Source organism: Fukomys damarensis, unplaced genomic scaffold (genome assembly GCF_012274545.1).
Source record: "Fukomys damarensis isolate Sample0158 unplaced genomic scaffold, DMR_v1.0_HiC HiC_scaffold_37, whole genome shotgun sequence".
NCBI lineage: Eukaryota > Metazoa > Chordata > Mammalia > Rodentia > Bathyergidae > Fukomys > Fukomys damarensis.
Window position 1 is genome coordinate 26,911,562 of NW_022900949.1, and position 18,632 is coordinate 26,930,193.

Here is an 18,632-nt window from a genome sequence, read left to right on the forward strand (position 1 = left end):
GTGGGGTTTTAAACAGAGATCTGACTCACTGTGTGTACAATATGTGTTCAAATCCATCTTGTAGTTATTGCCCCCATTCTAGAATTCATAGTTGGGGCAGATCTACTTGGCAGAATCCTCACACCGGTTCCCTGATCTGTTGTGTGAGGGCTGTGAGGGATGTAAAAGCCAGACAAGCCATTGGTGTTGTCTTTACCTGGGAAAAAAAAAACCAAAAACCAAAAACAATTTTACATCGCTGGAGGGATTGCAGAGATTAGTGCCACTATCAAGGGTCTAAAGGATTTGGGGATGGCGCTTCCCAACACAACCCTATCTGACTCTACTATTTGGCCTGTGCAACAGATGGATTGGTCCTACAGGATGATGGTTGGGTTACTGTTAACTCAATCAAGGGGCGGCTCCAACTGCAGCTCGGTACTAGGTGTTTTCTTGGCTTGAATAGGTTAACATGTCTCCCAATACCCAGTATACAGCTATTGATATGGCAAATTCATTCTCCTCTGTGCCTCTTCATAAGACTCATTAAATAATATTGCTTTTAGCTGTCAAGACCAGCAATACCTTCACTGTCCTGGGTCATATTAACTCTCCAGCCCTGTCACAATTTAGCTCTCTGGAATTTTGATTATTCGTTTCCACAAGGTATACTGATCCATTATATTGATAGCGTTATGTCGATTCAATTAAGTGAGCAAGAGGTAGAACTCACCTGGACTCAACAAAGAATTTGCAAGACAGGAAATAGTCCAACTAAAATTTAAAGACCCTCTAACTCGGTGAGATTTCTAGGAGCCCAGTGGTGTGGGAATGTAGAGGTAACCCTTCTAAGGTGAAAGATGAGTTTTTGCATCTGGCTCCCCCTACAACCAAAAATGAGGCACGATGCCTAGTGGGCTTATTTAGGGTTTGAAGGCAGTACATTCTTCACATGTCTTACTCTGGTCCATTTATTGAGTAACTGAGAAAGCTGCAGGTTTTCAATTGGTCCCAGAACAAGAGAAGGCTCTGAAAGAGGCCTAGGCTGCTGTGCAGGTTTCTCTGCCATTAGGAACACGTGGTCCAGAAGATCCAATGGCAGAGAAGTGTCGGAGCACTGAAGGGTGCCGTTTGCAATCTCTCAGAGTCCCTCCCCCATCGGTGAATCACAGTGGAAGCTTTGAGGGTTTTGGAGCAAGGCTGTAACATCATCTGCACACAACCACGCTCCCTTTGAAGCAGTTCCTGGCCTGCTACTGGGCCTTCGTGGAAAGGCAACCCTTCACCATGGGACACAGATTACCGTGCAACCTGAGCTGCCCCTCATGGGTGGGTATTAGCTGATCCACTGTGTCATAAAGTTGTCATAAAGCCCATCATCAAATGAAAGGGATATACGTGTGATTGAGCCAAAGCAGGTCCAGAGGGCACAATTAAGTTATATGAAGAAGTTGCCCAAATGCCCTACTCCTACTATACTGCCTTCCATCTCCCACAAGGCGCCTATGTCCTTCTGGGGTGTTAAAAAAAAGAGAAAATCTGAGAAGGAGGAGGAGGTATATGAATAGGTTTCTCTATACAGGCAAAGGATGTAAAAATATTTGTAGCTCCTGTAAACACTTACCAAAAAGTGATCTCAGCAAGAGACAACTTTAATAATTAAGTGGGCTGGATAACCTATCCTGTGGATAGCAGTCAACCTTTTTCTTCAGCCACCCCACACCACTGCCCAGTGGACTCACGGACAACGTGGCTATGATGGCAGGGATAGATTATGCACGGGCTCCAGCAACAGAAACTTCCACTCGCTCTGCCAGCAGCAGAGACCAACACTGAATCCTTCATATGGCATCCTTGCCTAGGTCAATCAGCCTGTGACATGGTGATTGTATTGTATATCTTACGGTATGGACAGAGCAGAACTATGCCCTCACTGGCATAGACGTTTTTTTTTTTTCTGTGTATGTGTTTGTCTTCTCAGCATGCAATCCTTCTGCCAAAACCACCATCCATGGATTTATGGAATACTTTATCTATCATCCTGGTATTCTGCACAGCCTGCTGCTGACAAGGGAACACATTTCACAGGCAAAAATTGAAGCAATGGGTTCGTGTTCATAGAATTCACTAATCTTAGCTGTTCCTCACTAGCCAGAAGCAACATAGCTTCTTTTCTTTTCTCATTGAGTTTACTGGTACTTTTTAGGTCTGCAGTAGTTACACTCCTCATTGGGATCCTGTACCTTTACATGACAGGTCTTGGTTCTCATTTTTCCCCCATACCCCTGTCCTCCCTTCAACCCCTCCTCCCTTCCCTGTTTACAAAAACCTTATTTCCATTTTTTCATTTTCTCATATTTTTTCTTTTCCCTTATTTCCTTCCCCTACCTTTCCCACTTTCCCTACACCGTTAGCCCCTTTCTTCTATTTCACATTGTCAAAGAAGTAAAAACATGAAATAAATATATGAGACAATGTTGCACATCACTGGTCATTCAAGAGACGAAGATGAAAACAACACTGAGATTCCACCTCACCCCACAAAGAATGGCTGCTAACAAGAAATCAGCCAATAACAAATGTTGGCGGGGCTGTAGGGAGAAAGGAACCCTTCTCCATTGTGGTGGGAGTGCAGACTGGTGCAACCACTATGGAAATCAAGATAGCTTCTTGATGGAAAGGTGGAATTGCCTTTTAAAGATGTAGTTACAGGGCAAGCTAAGTGAGAATAGCTGCAGAGCTGGGACAAGCTTCTTCAAACCACTGTCCATGCCTTGATTCAGGCTCCACTATATGGTGTTTTGTCTCCCATAGCGAGGACTCATGGATTAAGGAATCAAGGGGTGTAAGTGGGAACAATACCACTTACCAACACTCCAGTGAGCCACTAGCAAATTTCCCCCTTCCTATACCCAATGACCTTGTGCTCCGCTGGCCTAGAGGTCTTAGTTACAGTGAGGAGAAAACTTTCATCAGAAAGCACAATGATTCTACTGAACTAGAAGCTAAGACTTCTTCCTGCTCATTTTTGGCTCGTCAAGTTTCTCGGAAAATAAACTTTAAAAAGGGAGACATAGTGTTGACAGGGGATGATTGATCCATACTATTACGGGGAAATTAGACTATTACTCCACAATCAGGGAAAAGAAGAGCATGCTTGAACTGCAGGAGATACCTTAGGGTTCTTCCTAGCATTACCATGCTCTGTTATTGACATCAATGGTTAACTACAACAAGTCATCCCAGGAAAGGTGACAGATGGTCCATTACTGTCAAGAATGAAGTTATGGGTCACCCCACCAGGAGAACAACCAAGACTTGCTGAGGTCCTTGGTGAAGCCCAAAGGAATACAGAATGGGGAGCATATGAAGATAGTTTCTTTGTTTTTGTTTTGAGATAACATCAAGTTCAGTCTGGCCTTGAACTTACTATGTAGCCCAGATTGTCCTTAAACTCCTGGAAATCCTCCTGCTTCAGCCTCATGAGTGCTGCAATTATAGGTGTGCTTCACCACGGCCAGCATGAAGTTATGAATAGCAGCTGTGGCCCCATAAATACTTACAGAAACAAAGTTGTAAATGTAATAGTTCTCTTCTACTTTGTTAATATGCTTTCTTTGTAATATAATGTTGACAGACTAAATATTTATTCATAAGTATTATTAAACTTATGTTATACTATTTAAGTTTTGAAATGTTAGGATTAAGCATCACTGAAAGAAAAATTTTCTTCTATTCTGGAGAGGAAATTAGTGTGCTTTTGTTTGTGTATAGGAGAGTTGTGCCATATAGGTGTAATTATACACTTGCTATTGTATCTGGTGACTAAGTGTGGTTTAGGGAAGCGTGTCTGTCAAGCTGACAAGGGGTGGATTGTGATAGTTAACTGCTCTGTCAACTTCAGTAAGAAACCCCCAGCTGATTGGCTCTGAGGCTGAAAGACGGACTTACTGAAGAGGGTTGACCCTGGGTGTGGGCGGCAACAAGCTATAGGCTTGTAGCCTGAGTAGAACAAATAGGGAAAGAAAAAGGAAGCCTCAGTTCAGTTTCCTCCGAGGATCTTGGCCTTTGATTGTCCATCTCCGGCATAAACTCTTCAGCCTTCAGGTGAAGATTCTTCAGTTTTTCAGCACAGACCCTTCAGTTCTTTATACAAAGTCTCGTGGGACTCTGCCTCGGGCTCCAGGCCTCTGACTTTTTTAATTGGTGCGTGTTAGGTATGCAATGTGCTGGCATTCGTTACTGGGAATTTGTACCTTTACGTAATCTATCTTGGTTCTTACGTCTTCCCTATTGTCCTGCCCTCCTTTCAACCCTTCCACCCGTCCCTATTTACAAAGAGTCTGTTTCCGTTTTGCCCTTTGTCGTATTTATTCCTCTCCAGTTTTTCCTTTCCCCTCCCCTTCCCCTTCCCCTGTGGACGTTTCCTTCCTATTTCACATTGTCTGTTATACATTTTGATCTTTATTTACACTTTTGGTTTCTCACACCAGAGAAACTATTCAGGATTTATACATGCTTGTCCTATTTGTTTCACTTAGGAGTACGGAGGCCTTTGAATTTGACTGGATCCTATGGGGCCCTCCAGCATGCAGATGGTCTTTTTGCATTCCTCCACACCTCACTTTACAGGTGGCCCTTGAAAGTTTAGTGTGAGTGTGTGTGTGTGTGTGTGTGTGTTACCTGTTCCTCCAGTGAATGTTGACTCTTCCTTATCGTGCTTATATCATGTATGTGGTTATTCAAGAGTCTGAATTATTAGAGATCTTTTCCTCCTATACAGAAATTAGGCTTTGGAATAGCCTCCACTTGAATTTTGTCACACATCACATGTAGCTTGTTATCTTCCAGGTTATTCTTGAAAATGAATTTCATCTGCCCCTTCTATGCTTCGGAGCACTAATATCTGTTATTTAGATCACACAAATTTGTGAAGTGTAAAGCCCTAGCTTAAATGAAGGAAAACTTGCAACTACCATTCACAAGTCAGATAAAGATTAGGTTTATCGTCTTTTCTGCCAACTGTCACTTCCCTCATCCTTCCCTTAAAGGGTGTGCTTACTATTGTCTCTCAGTTATTATGGCTGTTCTGCTGTTAAAAATTATGTGCCTGTCCTTTCAGATGAGTGTCAGTTTTCTGGGTTCTCACTGAACTCCTCAGAGACAGTACAGACTTTCACCTTTCTTAGTATTCTGTTGCAGACATATTTGGAATCTGGGTTTTCCCTAGCACTTTTAAACACTTCTACTTAACTAAATAAATGTTTGTCATTATCCAAAACTAAGAATAAAAATTGTTCACACTGAGTAGCTTGTCCTGTCAAAAACAGATAAAACAGTAATATTATGAACATTAGAGAATAAGAATCTCAGAAGCAGCTTACACAGAAAATATGTGATAGAAAAATAATATTTTATGAGAAATTCTAAAACTTTCATATGTGCACCTGATTTGGTTTCTCGACCTGATATAATTGTAATAGTTCTACTTCACCTTTTAAAAATGTAAAAATCACCAAAACTTGCCAGTACAATGGGTACACTATTAAAAAGCACATAAAATAACTTTAACTGATTTTTATGGTTTCCAGCACAAAGAACTAAAAGGTTTGAATGCATGGTATATTCTGTATACAGCTATCTAACTTCTTTTAAAAATGTATATATAACTTACAGATTTTTCAAAAAGGCTTAGAGAAACTGACCTAGCTGCAGACAGGTCCAACTGAAATTCCAGCAGCATACTTCACTGACCTTGAGAAAACTACCCAAAAATTCATTTGGAACAGGAAGAGACCTAGAATAGCAAATGCAATTCTCAGCAATAAGGACAAGATAGGGGGTACCACAACCCCCAACTTGAAACTACACTACAAACCTACTGTGATAAAAACAGCATAGTACTGGCAAAGAAAGAGACCTGAAGATCAGTGGGACTGATTAGAAGATACAGAAACAACTCCTAACACACGCAGCCACCTCATCTTTGACAGAGGAGCCAAACAGCCCCCTCACAGGAAGATAGCCTCTTTAATAAATGGTACTGGAAAAAATGGGTTTCAAATTGCCATAAAGCTAGATCTATATTTCTTGCCTTGCACTAAACTAAAATTAATATGGATTAAAGATGTATATATTAAAGCAGAAACACTAATCCAGCTGGAAGAGAGGTGAGATAGAACTCTTAAAGGCATTGGTGTAGGAAAGGATTTCATAAATAAAACCTCAGTTGCCTGAGAACTACCACAATCAATAAGTGGGATCTCTTCTTATTAAAAAGCTTCTGCACAGCAAGAGAAACCATCAACAGCATGAAGAGACAACCCACAATGTGGGAAATTTTTTTTTACCAGCTGTTCCTCAGACAAACATCTACTATCTGGAATATATAAATAACTTCAAAAAAACAGAACCTCCCAAATTTAAAGATATAGTCCAAAAACGGGCATCTGAAATGAATAGACATTTGTCAGACAAAGAGGTAGAAATAGCAAATAAACACATGAAAAAATGTTCAATATCACTGCTCTTTTGAGAGATGCAAACGAAAACAATGCTGAGGTTCCACCATGCCTTAGAAAGAATGGCTGCTATCATGAAATCAACCAATAACAAATGCTAGTGGGACTGTGGGGAAAAAGGAAGCCTTCTCCATTGTTGGTGGGAGTGCAGACTGGTGCAAGTACTGTGAAAATCCATATGGAGATACTTCAAAGAACTAGGATTAGAGGTTCCATTTGACTCAGCTGTTCCCCTGCTGGGTGTCATCTCAAAAGAATTAAAAAAAATCATACCACAAACCACAGGAATGTATGGGCGCCCATGTTCATAGCAGCACAGTTTGTAATAGCTAAACTTTTTTTCTGAGGCAGGGTCTCACTATGTAGTTGAAACTGACCTGGAACTCACTATGTAGCCCAGTCTGGTCTCGAACTCACAGTGATCCTCCTGCCTCAGCCTCCCGAATGCTGGGATTACCGGCATGTGCCACTATGCCCGGCTGTAATAGCTAAAACTTGGAAACAGCCCAGTTGCCCATCAACTGGAGACTGGATAAAGACAGTGTAAGTTTCAAAAAATATATATAAAATGGAGTACTACTCAGCCATAAACAATGAGAAACCAGAGTCATTTATAGGTAAATGGATGCACATTGAGGCCATACTCAAGTGAAATAAGTAGGAAACACATGTGTAACTCCTGAATAGTTTATCTGGTGTGAGAAACTGAAAGTGCAAATAAAGATCAAAATGTACAATAGATAATGTGAAATAGGAAGAAAAGGTGCAAAGGGGAAGAAGTGAGAGGGTGGGGAAAGGAAGGAAAGATGGAATAAACATGTGAAAATGAAAAACTGTAAACAAAGTCTTTGTTCTCATTAAGTTTATTGGTACTTATTAGGTATACAGTACGGTTACATTCATCATCAGGATCTTGTACCTTTACAAGACAGGTCTTGGTTCTCATTTTCCCCCTTACCCCTGCCCTCCCTTCACCCCCTCCACCCTGCCCTATTTACAAAAACATTATTCCCATTTTTTCATTTTCTCAGATTTTTTTCTTTTCCCTTATTTCCTTTCCCCTACCCTTCCCACTTCCCCTGCACCTATAGCCCTTTTCTTCCTATTTCACATTGTCAATTATACCATTAGGATCTTCTGTACAATTACAGTTTTTCACACCAAAGAAACTTATTGGTATTTACAGTTGTGACTTATTTATTTCACTTAAGAGTATGACCTCAATATGCATCCATTGTCCTATGAATAACTCTGTTTTCTCATTCTTTATGGATGAGTAGTATTCCATTTTATAGAAGGACCACATCTTTATCCAGTCTTCAACTGATGGGCAATTGCCAAGGTTTAGCTATTACAAACCGTGCCGCTATAAGTATGGGTGCGCATATATCACCGTAATCTGATTCTTTTACTTTTTTTGGAAAAATACCCAGCAGAGGGTCAAATGGAACCTCTTCTCCAAGGTATCTCCATATTGATTTCCACAGTGGTTGCACCAGTCTGCACTCCCGCCAACAATGAAGAAGGGTTCCTTTCTCCCCACAACCGCGCCAACATTTGTTGTTGGTTGATTTCTTGATAGCAGTCATTCTTTGTGGGGTGAGGGGGAATCTCAGTTTTGTTTTCATCTGCATCTCTCAAATGACCAGTGATGTGGAACATTTTTTCATATATTTATTTGATGCTTTTACTTCTTTGTCTGAGAAATGTCTGTTTATTTCAGATGCCCATTTTTTAATCGGGTCTTTATATTTGGGGAGGCAGGTTTTTTTTAGTTCTTTACATATTCTAGATAACCGTCCTTTGTCTGAGGAGCAGCTGGTAAAAATTTTTCCCCACATTGTAGGTTGTCTCTTAGTTCTGTTGATGGTTTCTTTCGCAGTCCAGAATCATTTTAATAAGATGAGATCCCAGCTGTTGATTATTTGTTCTAGTTTCCTTGCTGCTGAGGATTTGTTCATGAAATATTTTCATATGCCAGTGTCTTCGAGAGTTCTGCCTAACTTATCTGCCAGAAAATTTAGTATCTGTTTTTAATATTTAGATTTTTAATCCACTTGGATTTTAGTGTAGTGCATGGTGAAAAATAAGGGTCTAGTTTTAATTTTTGGCAGGTTGAGATCCAGTTTTTTGAACACCATCTATTAAAGAGGCTATCTTTCCTCGAGTGAGGATGTTTGGCTTCTTTGTCAAAGATGAGGTAGTTGAGTATATCTGTAGTAGTTTCTGAGTCTGCCAATTAACTCCACTGGTCCTCAGGTCTGTTTCTTTGCCAGTACCATGCTGCTTTTATCACAGTGGCTTTGTGGTATAGTTTCAAACTGGGAATTGTTATACTCAATACCATATCTGTTACCTAGGAAGGCTTTTGCAATTCTAGGTCTCTTCTGGTTCCAAATAAATTTTTGGATATTTTTTTCTAGTTCTATGAAATATACTGTTGGAATTTCAATCAGAATCACATTGAATCTGTATAGCAATTATGGTAGTATGGCCATTTTCACTATGTAGATTCTTCCTACCCAGGAGCAGGGGATATCTTTCCATTTTCTTATATCCTCTTTGATCACTTTTTTCAGAGTGCTGTAGTTTTCAATGTAGAGGTTTTTTGCTTCTTTTGTCAGATTGATTCCTAGATGCTTCATTTTTTTGGGATGCTATTGTGAAAGAAATTGTTTCCCTAATTTCTCTCTCAGTGAGTCTGTTATTTGTGTACAAGAAGGCTACTGATTTTTGAGTGTTGGTCTTGTATCCAGCTACTCTGCTGAAAGTGTCAATTAAGTCTAGAAGTCTTTTGTTGGAATTTTTTGGGTATCCATTGTAGAGTATCATATTGTCAGCAAATGATGACAGTTTAACTTCTTCATTTCCTATCCTTTTTGCTTTAATTTCTTTCTCTTGTCTAATTGCTGTGGGTAATATTTCCAGAAATATATCAAAGAGGAGTGGTGATAGTGGGCATCCTTGTCTTGTTCCTGATTTTAATGTGAAGGTTTTCAGTTTTTCGCCATTTAATATGATGTTGGCTGTTGGTTTTTCATAGATAGCCTTTATTAAGTTGAAATATAAACCATCTATTCCAATTTTTTGCAGGGTTTCTATCATGAATGGGTGTTGAATATTGTCAAATGCTTTTTCTGCATCTCTTGAGAGGATCATATGGTTTTGCCCTTCACTCTGTTAATATAGTATATTATATTTACTGATTTACATATGCTGAACCATCCTTGCATCCCTGGAATAAATCTGACTTGTTCTGGGTATATGATCTTCTTGATGACCCTCTGCATTCTGTTGGCCAGTATCTTATTAAGGATTTTTGCACCTATATTCATTAAGGACATTGGCCTGTAGTTCTCTTTTTTAGTTGGGTCTTTCCCTGGATTGGGATTCAAAATTACACTTACTTCCAGGAATGAATTTGGAAGTATTGCTTCCCTTTCAATTTCATTGAAAAGTTTTAAGAGTAGTGGCAGTAGTTCTTCTCTAAATGTCTTGTAAAATTCAGCAGTGAATCCATCAGGACCTGGGCTCTTCTTCATTGGTAAACTTTTAATTACATTTTCAATTTCAGTGATTGTAATTGGGGTGTTTGGAATTTTTTAATCTTCTTCATTCAACTTTAGTAATTCATAAGTATCTAGAAATCTTTCCATTTCTTCTGTGTTTTCCATTTTTTTTAGCGTACAGGTTCTCAAGTAGATATTGATGATCCTCTGGATTTCAGCTGGATCTGTTGTGACTTCACCTTTTTCATTCCTAATTGCATGGATCTGAGCCTTTTCTTACCTTTTTTGACAAGGTTAGCTCAGGGTTTATCAATTTTATTTATTCTTTCAAAAAACCAACTATTCAATTCATTATTTTGTACCAGTCTCTTAGTTTCCATTGTGTTGATTTCTGCTCTAATCTTTATAATTTCCTCTCTTGTACTAGCTTTGGGTTTTTCTTGCTCCTCTTTTTCTAGGAGTCTAAGAGTCATCATTAATTTGTTTACTTGAGCTCACTCTGTTTTCCTAGTGTGGGCATTCACTGCTATGAATTTTCTACATAGAATTGCTTTCATTGTGCCCCATAGGTTCTTGTATGTTGTATTGGTATTATCATTTATTTGTAAAAACTGTCTAATTGTAAAACTGTCTAATGGTGGAAGGGTAGGGGAAAGGTAATAAGGGAAAATTAAAAAATGAGAAAATGAAAAATGGAAATAAAGTGTTTGCAAATGGGGAGGGGAGAAGGGAGTGAAGGGAGGGCAGGGACAAGGGGAAAAATGAGAACCAAGACCTGTCATGTAAAGGTACAAGATCCCAATAATAAATGTAACTGTACTGTGTACCTGAAATGTACCAATAAACTCAATTTTTAAAAACTGTATAATTTCTTCTTTAATTTCCTCCCTGACCCATTGATTGTTGAGGAGATTGTTGTTCAATTTCCATGTGTTTATGAAATTCCTACAGTTTCTTATGCTATTGATCTCCAGCTTGATTGCACTTTGTTCTGATAATATACAGAGGATAAATTTGATTCATTTGTATTTATTCAAACCTGTTCTATGAGTTAGTATGTAGTCTGTCTGGGAAGATGACCCATGTGCAGCTGAAAAGAATGTATACTTTGATTTTGTGGGGTGGAACACTCTATAGATGTCTACTAAGTGCATATCATCAAAAGCTTGGTTCAGTTTTAGAATTTTATTGTTCATTTTTTGTCCAGATGATCTGTCTATTTGTGATAGTGAGGTATTGAGGTCTCCCACTATACTTGCATTAGTAGTTATATGGCTTTTCATGTCCCTTAATATTTGTTTTATATAGTTGGGAGCATTAATATTTGGAGCATATATATTTATGACTGTCATCTCCTTCTCTTGAACTGTTCCCTTTACAAAGATGAAGTGGCCTTCTTTGTCTGTCTGAAACAGTTGTGGCTTCTTTTTGCCCTAGATGTGTTTCTTATATACAACATATTTTTGTATTTTGCTTCTTAATCTATTCTGCCAGTCTATTTGTCTTGATTGGTGAATTGAGGCCTTTCACATTGATGGTTATAACTGATATGTACTGACTTATTATTATCATGTTATTGTCTCTTTTTAACATTTCCCACTTTTCCTTTAGTTTCTTGCTTGCCTAATTGATTTGTTCTTTTGGGTCTCATGGTGTTGTGACCTTCATTGTCTTTTTCTAGGATATTGTTTAGAATTGCTTGTAGTGCTGGTTTGGGATTCATGAAGTTTCTCAGGTGTTCTTTGTCATGGAAGTATCTTATTTCCCCAATCCATTTTAGAAGAGTTTTGCAGGATACATCATTCAAGATTGGAGGTTGTTTTCTTTTAGGGCTTGAAATAGCTCACTCCAGGCTATCCTTGACCTGAGGGTTTGTGTTGAAAAGTCTGCTGTGATTCTGATGGGCTTTCCTTTGCATGTGATTTGTTTCCTTTCTTTTCCTGCTTTTAGTATTTTGTTCTTCTGTTGGGTTTCTGGGATCTTGATTAGTATGTCTAGGTGTAGATTTTTTTTTATCATGGCTAGTTGGAGTCCTATATGCCTCACTTATCTGTATGTCAAATTCTTCCCCTCTGGGAAGTTTTCTGTCATTAATTCTGTGTACAGATTTTTTAAGTCATTTGTATTTTCTCCTGCTACTTCATGGATTCCTATCAGTCTTATGTTATTCTTCTTTGCATCATCTAAGAATTGTTGGATCAATTTCTCATGATTCCTTACTGTTTTCAAGAGATATCTCTTTTCATGGTCACTGACTGCAATCCTGTCTTCTATATCTGAAATTCTAACTTCACATTCTTCCAATCCATTGCTAATGCTTTGCATTGAATTTTTAATTTCCTGGATATCTGTTTGAATCTGTTTCGTGGATTCCATTTCTTTCCTCTGTTGGGCATTCATTGTTTCTATTTCTTTCTTATGCTGGGCATTCATGGCATTTATCATGGTCCTGAGCTTATCTATTTTTTTTGTCAATTTCTGTTCTAGAGTCTCTAATCATGTCTTTCATTTTGCTCACCATCTGTGTAGTCATCTGGGAAATTATTTCTGTTTTGAATTTTTCTAGAACCTGATTGATCTGTTTTGTTACTTCCTGCACTATGAGTTCAGGATGTCCTAGTGGTTGATTTCAGGCTTTTCCACCTCATTTCAGCTAGAATTTGCCATTGGTGGACTGGAAGTCTGTCTTTGTGCCTTGCTTAAGTGTTTTCTCATTTTTATTTTTGTTGTTGGTACTGTCCTTGGTTTAATTCCTGGGTTAGTACTTTGATCTTCCTGATGTAGCTGCTCTTTAGATTTGGAATCTCTAATGACTTAGAGTCACTCTCATTTTCATAATATCAGAAAGGACATCTGATTAAGTCAGTCACAACCCTTTAGTCCTGTTGATACAATCAGCACAGTAGCATCAAGCACAGCTTAGAAATTGACAATTTGTGGTAGTTGTTAATCTATCACCTTTAGTGCTCATTTCAGCACCACATATAAAATAATCTATCACCTTTAACCATGCGAATTCAATCAAAATCAAGAACCAGGCCACAATATGTTTATAGTGAATAAACTCTTCAATATAGCAACTTTACCTTTTAGGATGGGGACTTAGTAGGAGTTGGGAGGAGAGGAATAGACAGGTAAACGGATAGGAGAAGGTTTCAAGTGAAGCCAGATGACAAAGGATAACCACACAATCTCTAGGAAACTGTTGAAGACAAGGGGGAAAGACATAGAGCAAGAGCAAAGACAAAAATAACTACAACTTAAAAGTAATAGAGATGCTATAAATTGTACTCATTTTCCTTTGAAAGTAATGACAATGGAGAGAAGGAAAAAAGAATAAGAAAAGAAAAAGAGAAGAAATCCTAATTAGGGCAGGAATAGGAACAAAAAAAGAGATGAAGAACAATGTGGGGGAGCAGAGATTGAGTGGGAAAAAGAAGAAAGAAGCAAGGTAGAATTTGAAGAGTGGGAAAAAATAAAATTAAAAAAGTAAAAATTAAACATTAAAAATAAGAGAAAAATATTTAAAGAGCCTTCTGCAGGGTATATTTCTGCTGTCACAATAGACAATGTGGATGGCAAAGTGTAGAACTAAGTCAATTAGTCTCAGCAAGCCAACAGCAAACGCCTGAGATTCAGGTTGATTTCTATTTCTGGACAAAGTGATCCTGAAGCCAAAACTGATCAAGAGAGACAAAGAAAGTCACTACATACTTGTAAATGGGAAATTCCAAGAGGAAGGGATAACTATCATAAATATATATGCACAAAATGCCCTTGCACCAAACTATATAAAACGTATATTAACAGACACAAACAAATCAAATAAACACTAATACATTTGCAATAGGGAGTGCCAATACCTCATTGTCAGAAATAGACAGATTGGACAAAAAAAATCAACAAAGAAACATCAGAACTGAACCAAACCTGTCAACAAATGGACTTAGTAGATAGCTACAGAATGTTACACCCCAAGACATCAGAATACATATTCTTTGCAGCTGTGCTTGGGACAGTCTCCAAAATAGACCACATATGAGCTCATAGAACATGAAACTATTTAATTGCTTGCTCTGCCTGGTGGCGTCTTTCTTTTGGTGTTCTTGGAACTGTGGTCTTCATTATCTTGATCTAAAATATCTTTTGGAGCTTTCTGTACAGCTAGTTTGTTGGTCATGAATTTCTTCAGTTGTTATTTGTCATGAAACTATTGTACTTCTCCATTGATTTTGAATGATAGTTTTGCAGGGTATATAAATCTGGGTTGGAAGATGTTTTCTTTCAGGACTTGAAATACTTCACTCCAAGCTCTCCTTGTCTCAAGGTTTTGTATTGAGAAGTCTTCTGTGATTCTGATGGGATTTCCAGGTGATTTGTTTCTTTTCTCTAATAGCTTTTAACATTCTGTTCTTGTGCTCAATTTTTGAAGTCTTGATTATTATACGCCTTGTTTTTTATTTGTTTTGGTCATGGCTAATTGGAATTCTATATGTCTCATTTATTTGTATGTCAAATTCTTTTTTTTTTCATGTTTGGGAAGTTTTCTGGCATTTTTTCCGTGAACAATTTTTGTGTGTGTGTGCATTTGCACTGTCCTTTGCTTTCTACTTGACTCCAGTCAATCTTATGCTGTTTTTCTTTCCATCATCTTGCAGCTGTTGGATTGATTTTTATAGTCCCTTGCTATTTTTAAGACATCTTTCTTTTTGTAGTTCCTAATTGCAATACCGTCTTCTAGATCTGATATTCTGTCTTTGCCTTGGTTCAGATGATTGCATATACTATCAATGATGATTTTAATCTCCTAGATATCTGTTTGAATGTGTTTCATTAATTCCATTTCTTTCCCATGTTGGGTTTCATGGTTTCCATTGTTTTTCTAAGCTCTTCCATTTTTAAAAATCTCTATCTACGCTAAACTCTCTTAGCAAGTCCTGCATTTTGATTGTCATCTTTTCTTTTACCTGAGAAATTATTTCTGATCCAATTTTCTCTATAGGCTCATGCATCTGTGTGTGGATTTTTTTTAAGTCTATTGCTATCATTTCAGAAAACTCAGGTGGATAGCTTCTGATTTCCTCTATCTCATTTCCCCCTGGAGTTATCTTGGGAGGGCTGGAGGTCTGGGATTGCATTTTGCATCTGCATCTTGACATTTTCTATGTTTAAATTTTAATTTGTTTTCTGCCTGGATACTTTTAAATTTATTAAGGAAAATAGCTTTTTCAGTAGTATCGAGGCTTCCCTAGGAAATGTTAGAGATATCTTCTAGATGTAGCCAGCTCTTGGTGTTTGTGTCTTTCTATGATTCTACCTTCTCAATTTATTAGAGATGAGAAGTTGCTATTTGGCCACCCAGTCCTTTGGTACTGAACTATGGTGATAGTTATGACCCCAGACAATCACCATGTTGTCATACAAAGGAGAACAACTGATTACAATAAGTATGGAATACTTGGCTAAAGTAATGTGATTAACAATAACAATAACAATAACATCAAGCACAGACTAGAAACTAACAAACTGGTATCTATTGATTTGGTACTTTAACCATAGAAGAGAGAGCAAGAGAGAGAGAGAGAGAGAGAGAGAGAGAGAGAGATCTACAGTTACATAACAAAATCCAACATAAATAAAGAACTTGTATGTATTGAATTTTCCCTTAATAGAGTAATTTTATCACTGAGTTGAGTTTGCCATACTTTTCAAAATTTCCCAGAATGGTAATCTCCAGTCTTTGTGAGTATGGTTAGAAATAGAATTTTCACCAGGGATTTAGCTCAGCCGTTCGGTGGTCTGCCTCACAAGCGCAAGGACCCCAGTTCGATACCCAGTACCAAAAAAAAAAAAAAAGAAAGAAAGAAAGAAATAGAATTTTCAGTTTCTTCAAAAAACTCATGATGTTAAATAATCTATTATGTACTTTTAAGCCATCAAGGTAAATATGTACTCATCAAAGTAAACATATAAATATATACATATATATATATATTATATATATTTCAGAGACAACAAAAATTCAAAGTACTTACTTATCAAAAGGAAATTATCAATCACTGAAGATTTACTGCCTTTTCCCACTTGAATGTTAACCACCTGATGATTCGTTTCTCAGTGCTCATTAGCACAAAAGGACAGATTGTGGCATAGCCATTGCCCACAAGCATCCGGACACAATAGCTAATTGGTTCATTGTTCCACAATATTCCAAGGGAAGCAAAAGTAACACAGTCCAAAAAGTACATGAACATAAACAAAACCATGAGCACCAGAATGGTCCGGGTGGCCCTTTCTTCTGGGGATGCTTTTAGAGAAAGGCTGGTGCTATGAAGATGCTGGAACTGCCTCTTATGCCTGCACAATAGAGCTACCATGTATCTACTTGAGATAGCCATCAACCCTATAAGGGAGACATCCTGAATGTTCACCAAGGAGAAAAATATGTACCTGAACAAGGAACTGATGGGCCACTGAGAGCAGGATTCAGTAACAAACATGAGACTCTGTGAGGTCACATTGGGGGTGGCACCAATGGAGACTAAGAAACGACCATTCAGGAGCATATTGAGGAGCCATAAAAAGACAAGGCCACATGGGTAGTGATGTGTGGATTTATGTTTGAATTTTGCCAAACAAGAGTTTCTGGGGCTGAGGGTGATGGCCTGGAGGACACTCAGCAGGCAGGTGGTACAGATAGAGAGGGACCTCATCAACCTGTTCACATAGATAACTGATTTACACGTGAGATCACTCCACCAGGCCTGAAACCCCAAAGTGTCTGTAGCTATGAAGCCCATGGTTACCAGCATCAGCAGGTGGATTAGGGCCAACTGACCGATAGTCAGGTCAAGGGGCTTGGGCCTGTTCTTGAGAAGAAATGTGAGGATGTGGAACAGAAGCAAGATGGTGTTGGCTATGATCCCAGTGGTGATTTCAAAGAAAACTATGCTTCTTGTGTCAGTGTAACTGGAAAATTTTCTCTTTTTATTCATCTTCAGATGGTAAGGTAAGAACATACAATAAGTGTCTGAGGAAAAAAGCAAGAAAAATATATTATCATATATATCGCCACTGTCATCAATCACAACCAACACTGTGCCTTCATCAGAACATGTGTATTCTTTCCCACGCATCCTTTCTCCTTCCGAACTCAGGTCCACCTCACACCATCCTGGATGCACCGCTGTTCTCTCCCCTGCAACAGCCATGCCCAGTGGATGCTGATTTAGGAGTCTCACTGTGGACCTCCCACAGCACCTCTGTGAGAAAACAGTCACAGATGATGTCAAGCATTTCCTTGCTTTTCCTCTCAATTTTCAGCTTTAAAAATCAGGCACAGTGCCTTGCTTACCTTTACTTGTGTAGAGAGTGAATAAAGTGTTAGCTACATGGAAAGAACTCTATATATTTTCGTTAAAGTTGGGAGAGGAGAGCTACCTACATCTAAAAATAAGATTCTCCTAATCAATAATTATTCATGGGATAGCTATATACAACTAAGTTACTTCAGTCACATCTTTAGTCTGGTTTATTGCCAGACCAAATACTCATAGAGAACAAATGTTAATTACTAAGTTTGCATTTTGCTCAGTAGGTTTGCATTTTGCTAAGCAGACAATTTACTTCTATGATCTGACATTTATCAAATGCAGAACTTGAAAAGAAAATTAATATGTCTGAGCCACAGTTACCTGATCTGTAAAATATGGATAAGTACATTACTTAATTCCTATAATGTGTACAAATGTACCAAACACGAAGAGAGCATGTCATAGGAAAGAAATGCTGGTTATTTTTGTTATTATGTAGTTCATACATATAACCTCAGACAACTAAAGCAGCTTATAAAATATTCCATTACCATTCCAGCCTAAAAGAACAAGGGGAAGTGAATACCAAAATACTAGACTCTTAGTATCTGTTTATAAGACATATAAAATTAGCAGAAATTTTTGGAGACTTTCATGACTACATATCTTACATATGTTAGAAACGGATGTCAGAAAAACATAGTCTAAATCATCAGATTGCAGTTAATAATTCCTATTAGGACCACAAATCCCAGATTTCACAGGCAAGTGGAATGAAAATGCTAAATATTTTAAGTAATGCTGATGATTACTGCCTTGGTTTTAAAGAGGTGAATATCAACTATTTCTATCCTGAAGGTGTTTTTCGATGAGTACAAACTTTGGTGTCTTACTCAAATAAAAAAAAAAAGATATCTGAAGGGTTATGTAATCAAATGTAAATTTTATACCATAGAATTTGGTGATAACCAACTTTTAGGTTATCTCCATGTGTGATTCAGCTATTTGCTTTAAGTCAAGCCTGAATAAAGCAATAATATCAGTGCTCTAAAATGGAAGCATGGGTAGACGCGCATATTCATACCTATTTATCATCTCAGTATAGATTGAGTCTATATTTTCATAGATATTTAGAATAGGCGTTTTATAAGTGATTGAGAGGAACCTGAAATATTTATGCACCAGGGACAAGTGACTATGTTTAACAATTCAGATATAGGCGAGTACTTGGTTTAACACCTTGGAAATTTTGATTTTTTTAAAGTAGAAATGTCACAATAAGAATTAAACAGTTTTAATCTCTTTCCCAA

General features: G+C 37.9%; 1 protein-coding gene across 1 annotated transcript; it reads right to left on the reverse strand.

The window, feature by feature from the left end:
• Window positions 1–16,065: 16,065 nt before the first annotated feature.
• On the reverse strand, window positions 16,066–17,004 carry LOC104857394 (vomeronasal type-1 receptor 90). Its single transcript, XM_010617263.3, has one exon. It carries the CDS (start codon window positions 17,002–17,004, stop codon window positions 16,066–16,068), a length of 939 nt encoding a protein of 312 aa, XP_010615565.3.
• Between the last annotated feature and the right edge of the window lie 1,628 nt (window positions 17,005–18,632).

Excerpts from the sequence above, each read along its gene's own strand:
- LOC104857394 (XM_010617263.3), bottom strand. The coding sequence starts at position 17,004 with ATGAATAAAAAGAGAAAATTTTCCAGTTACACTGACACAAGAAGCATA.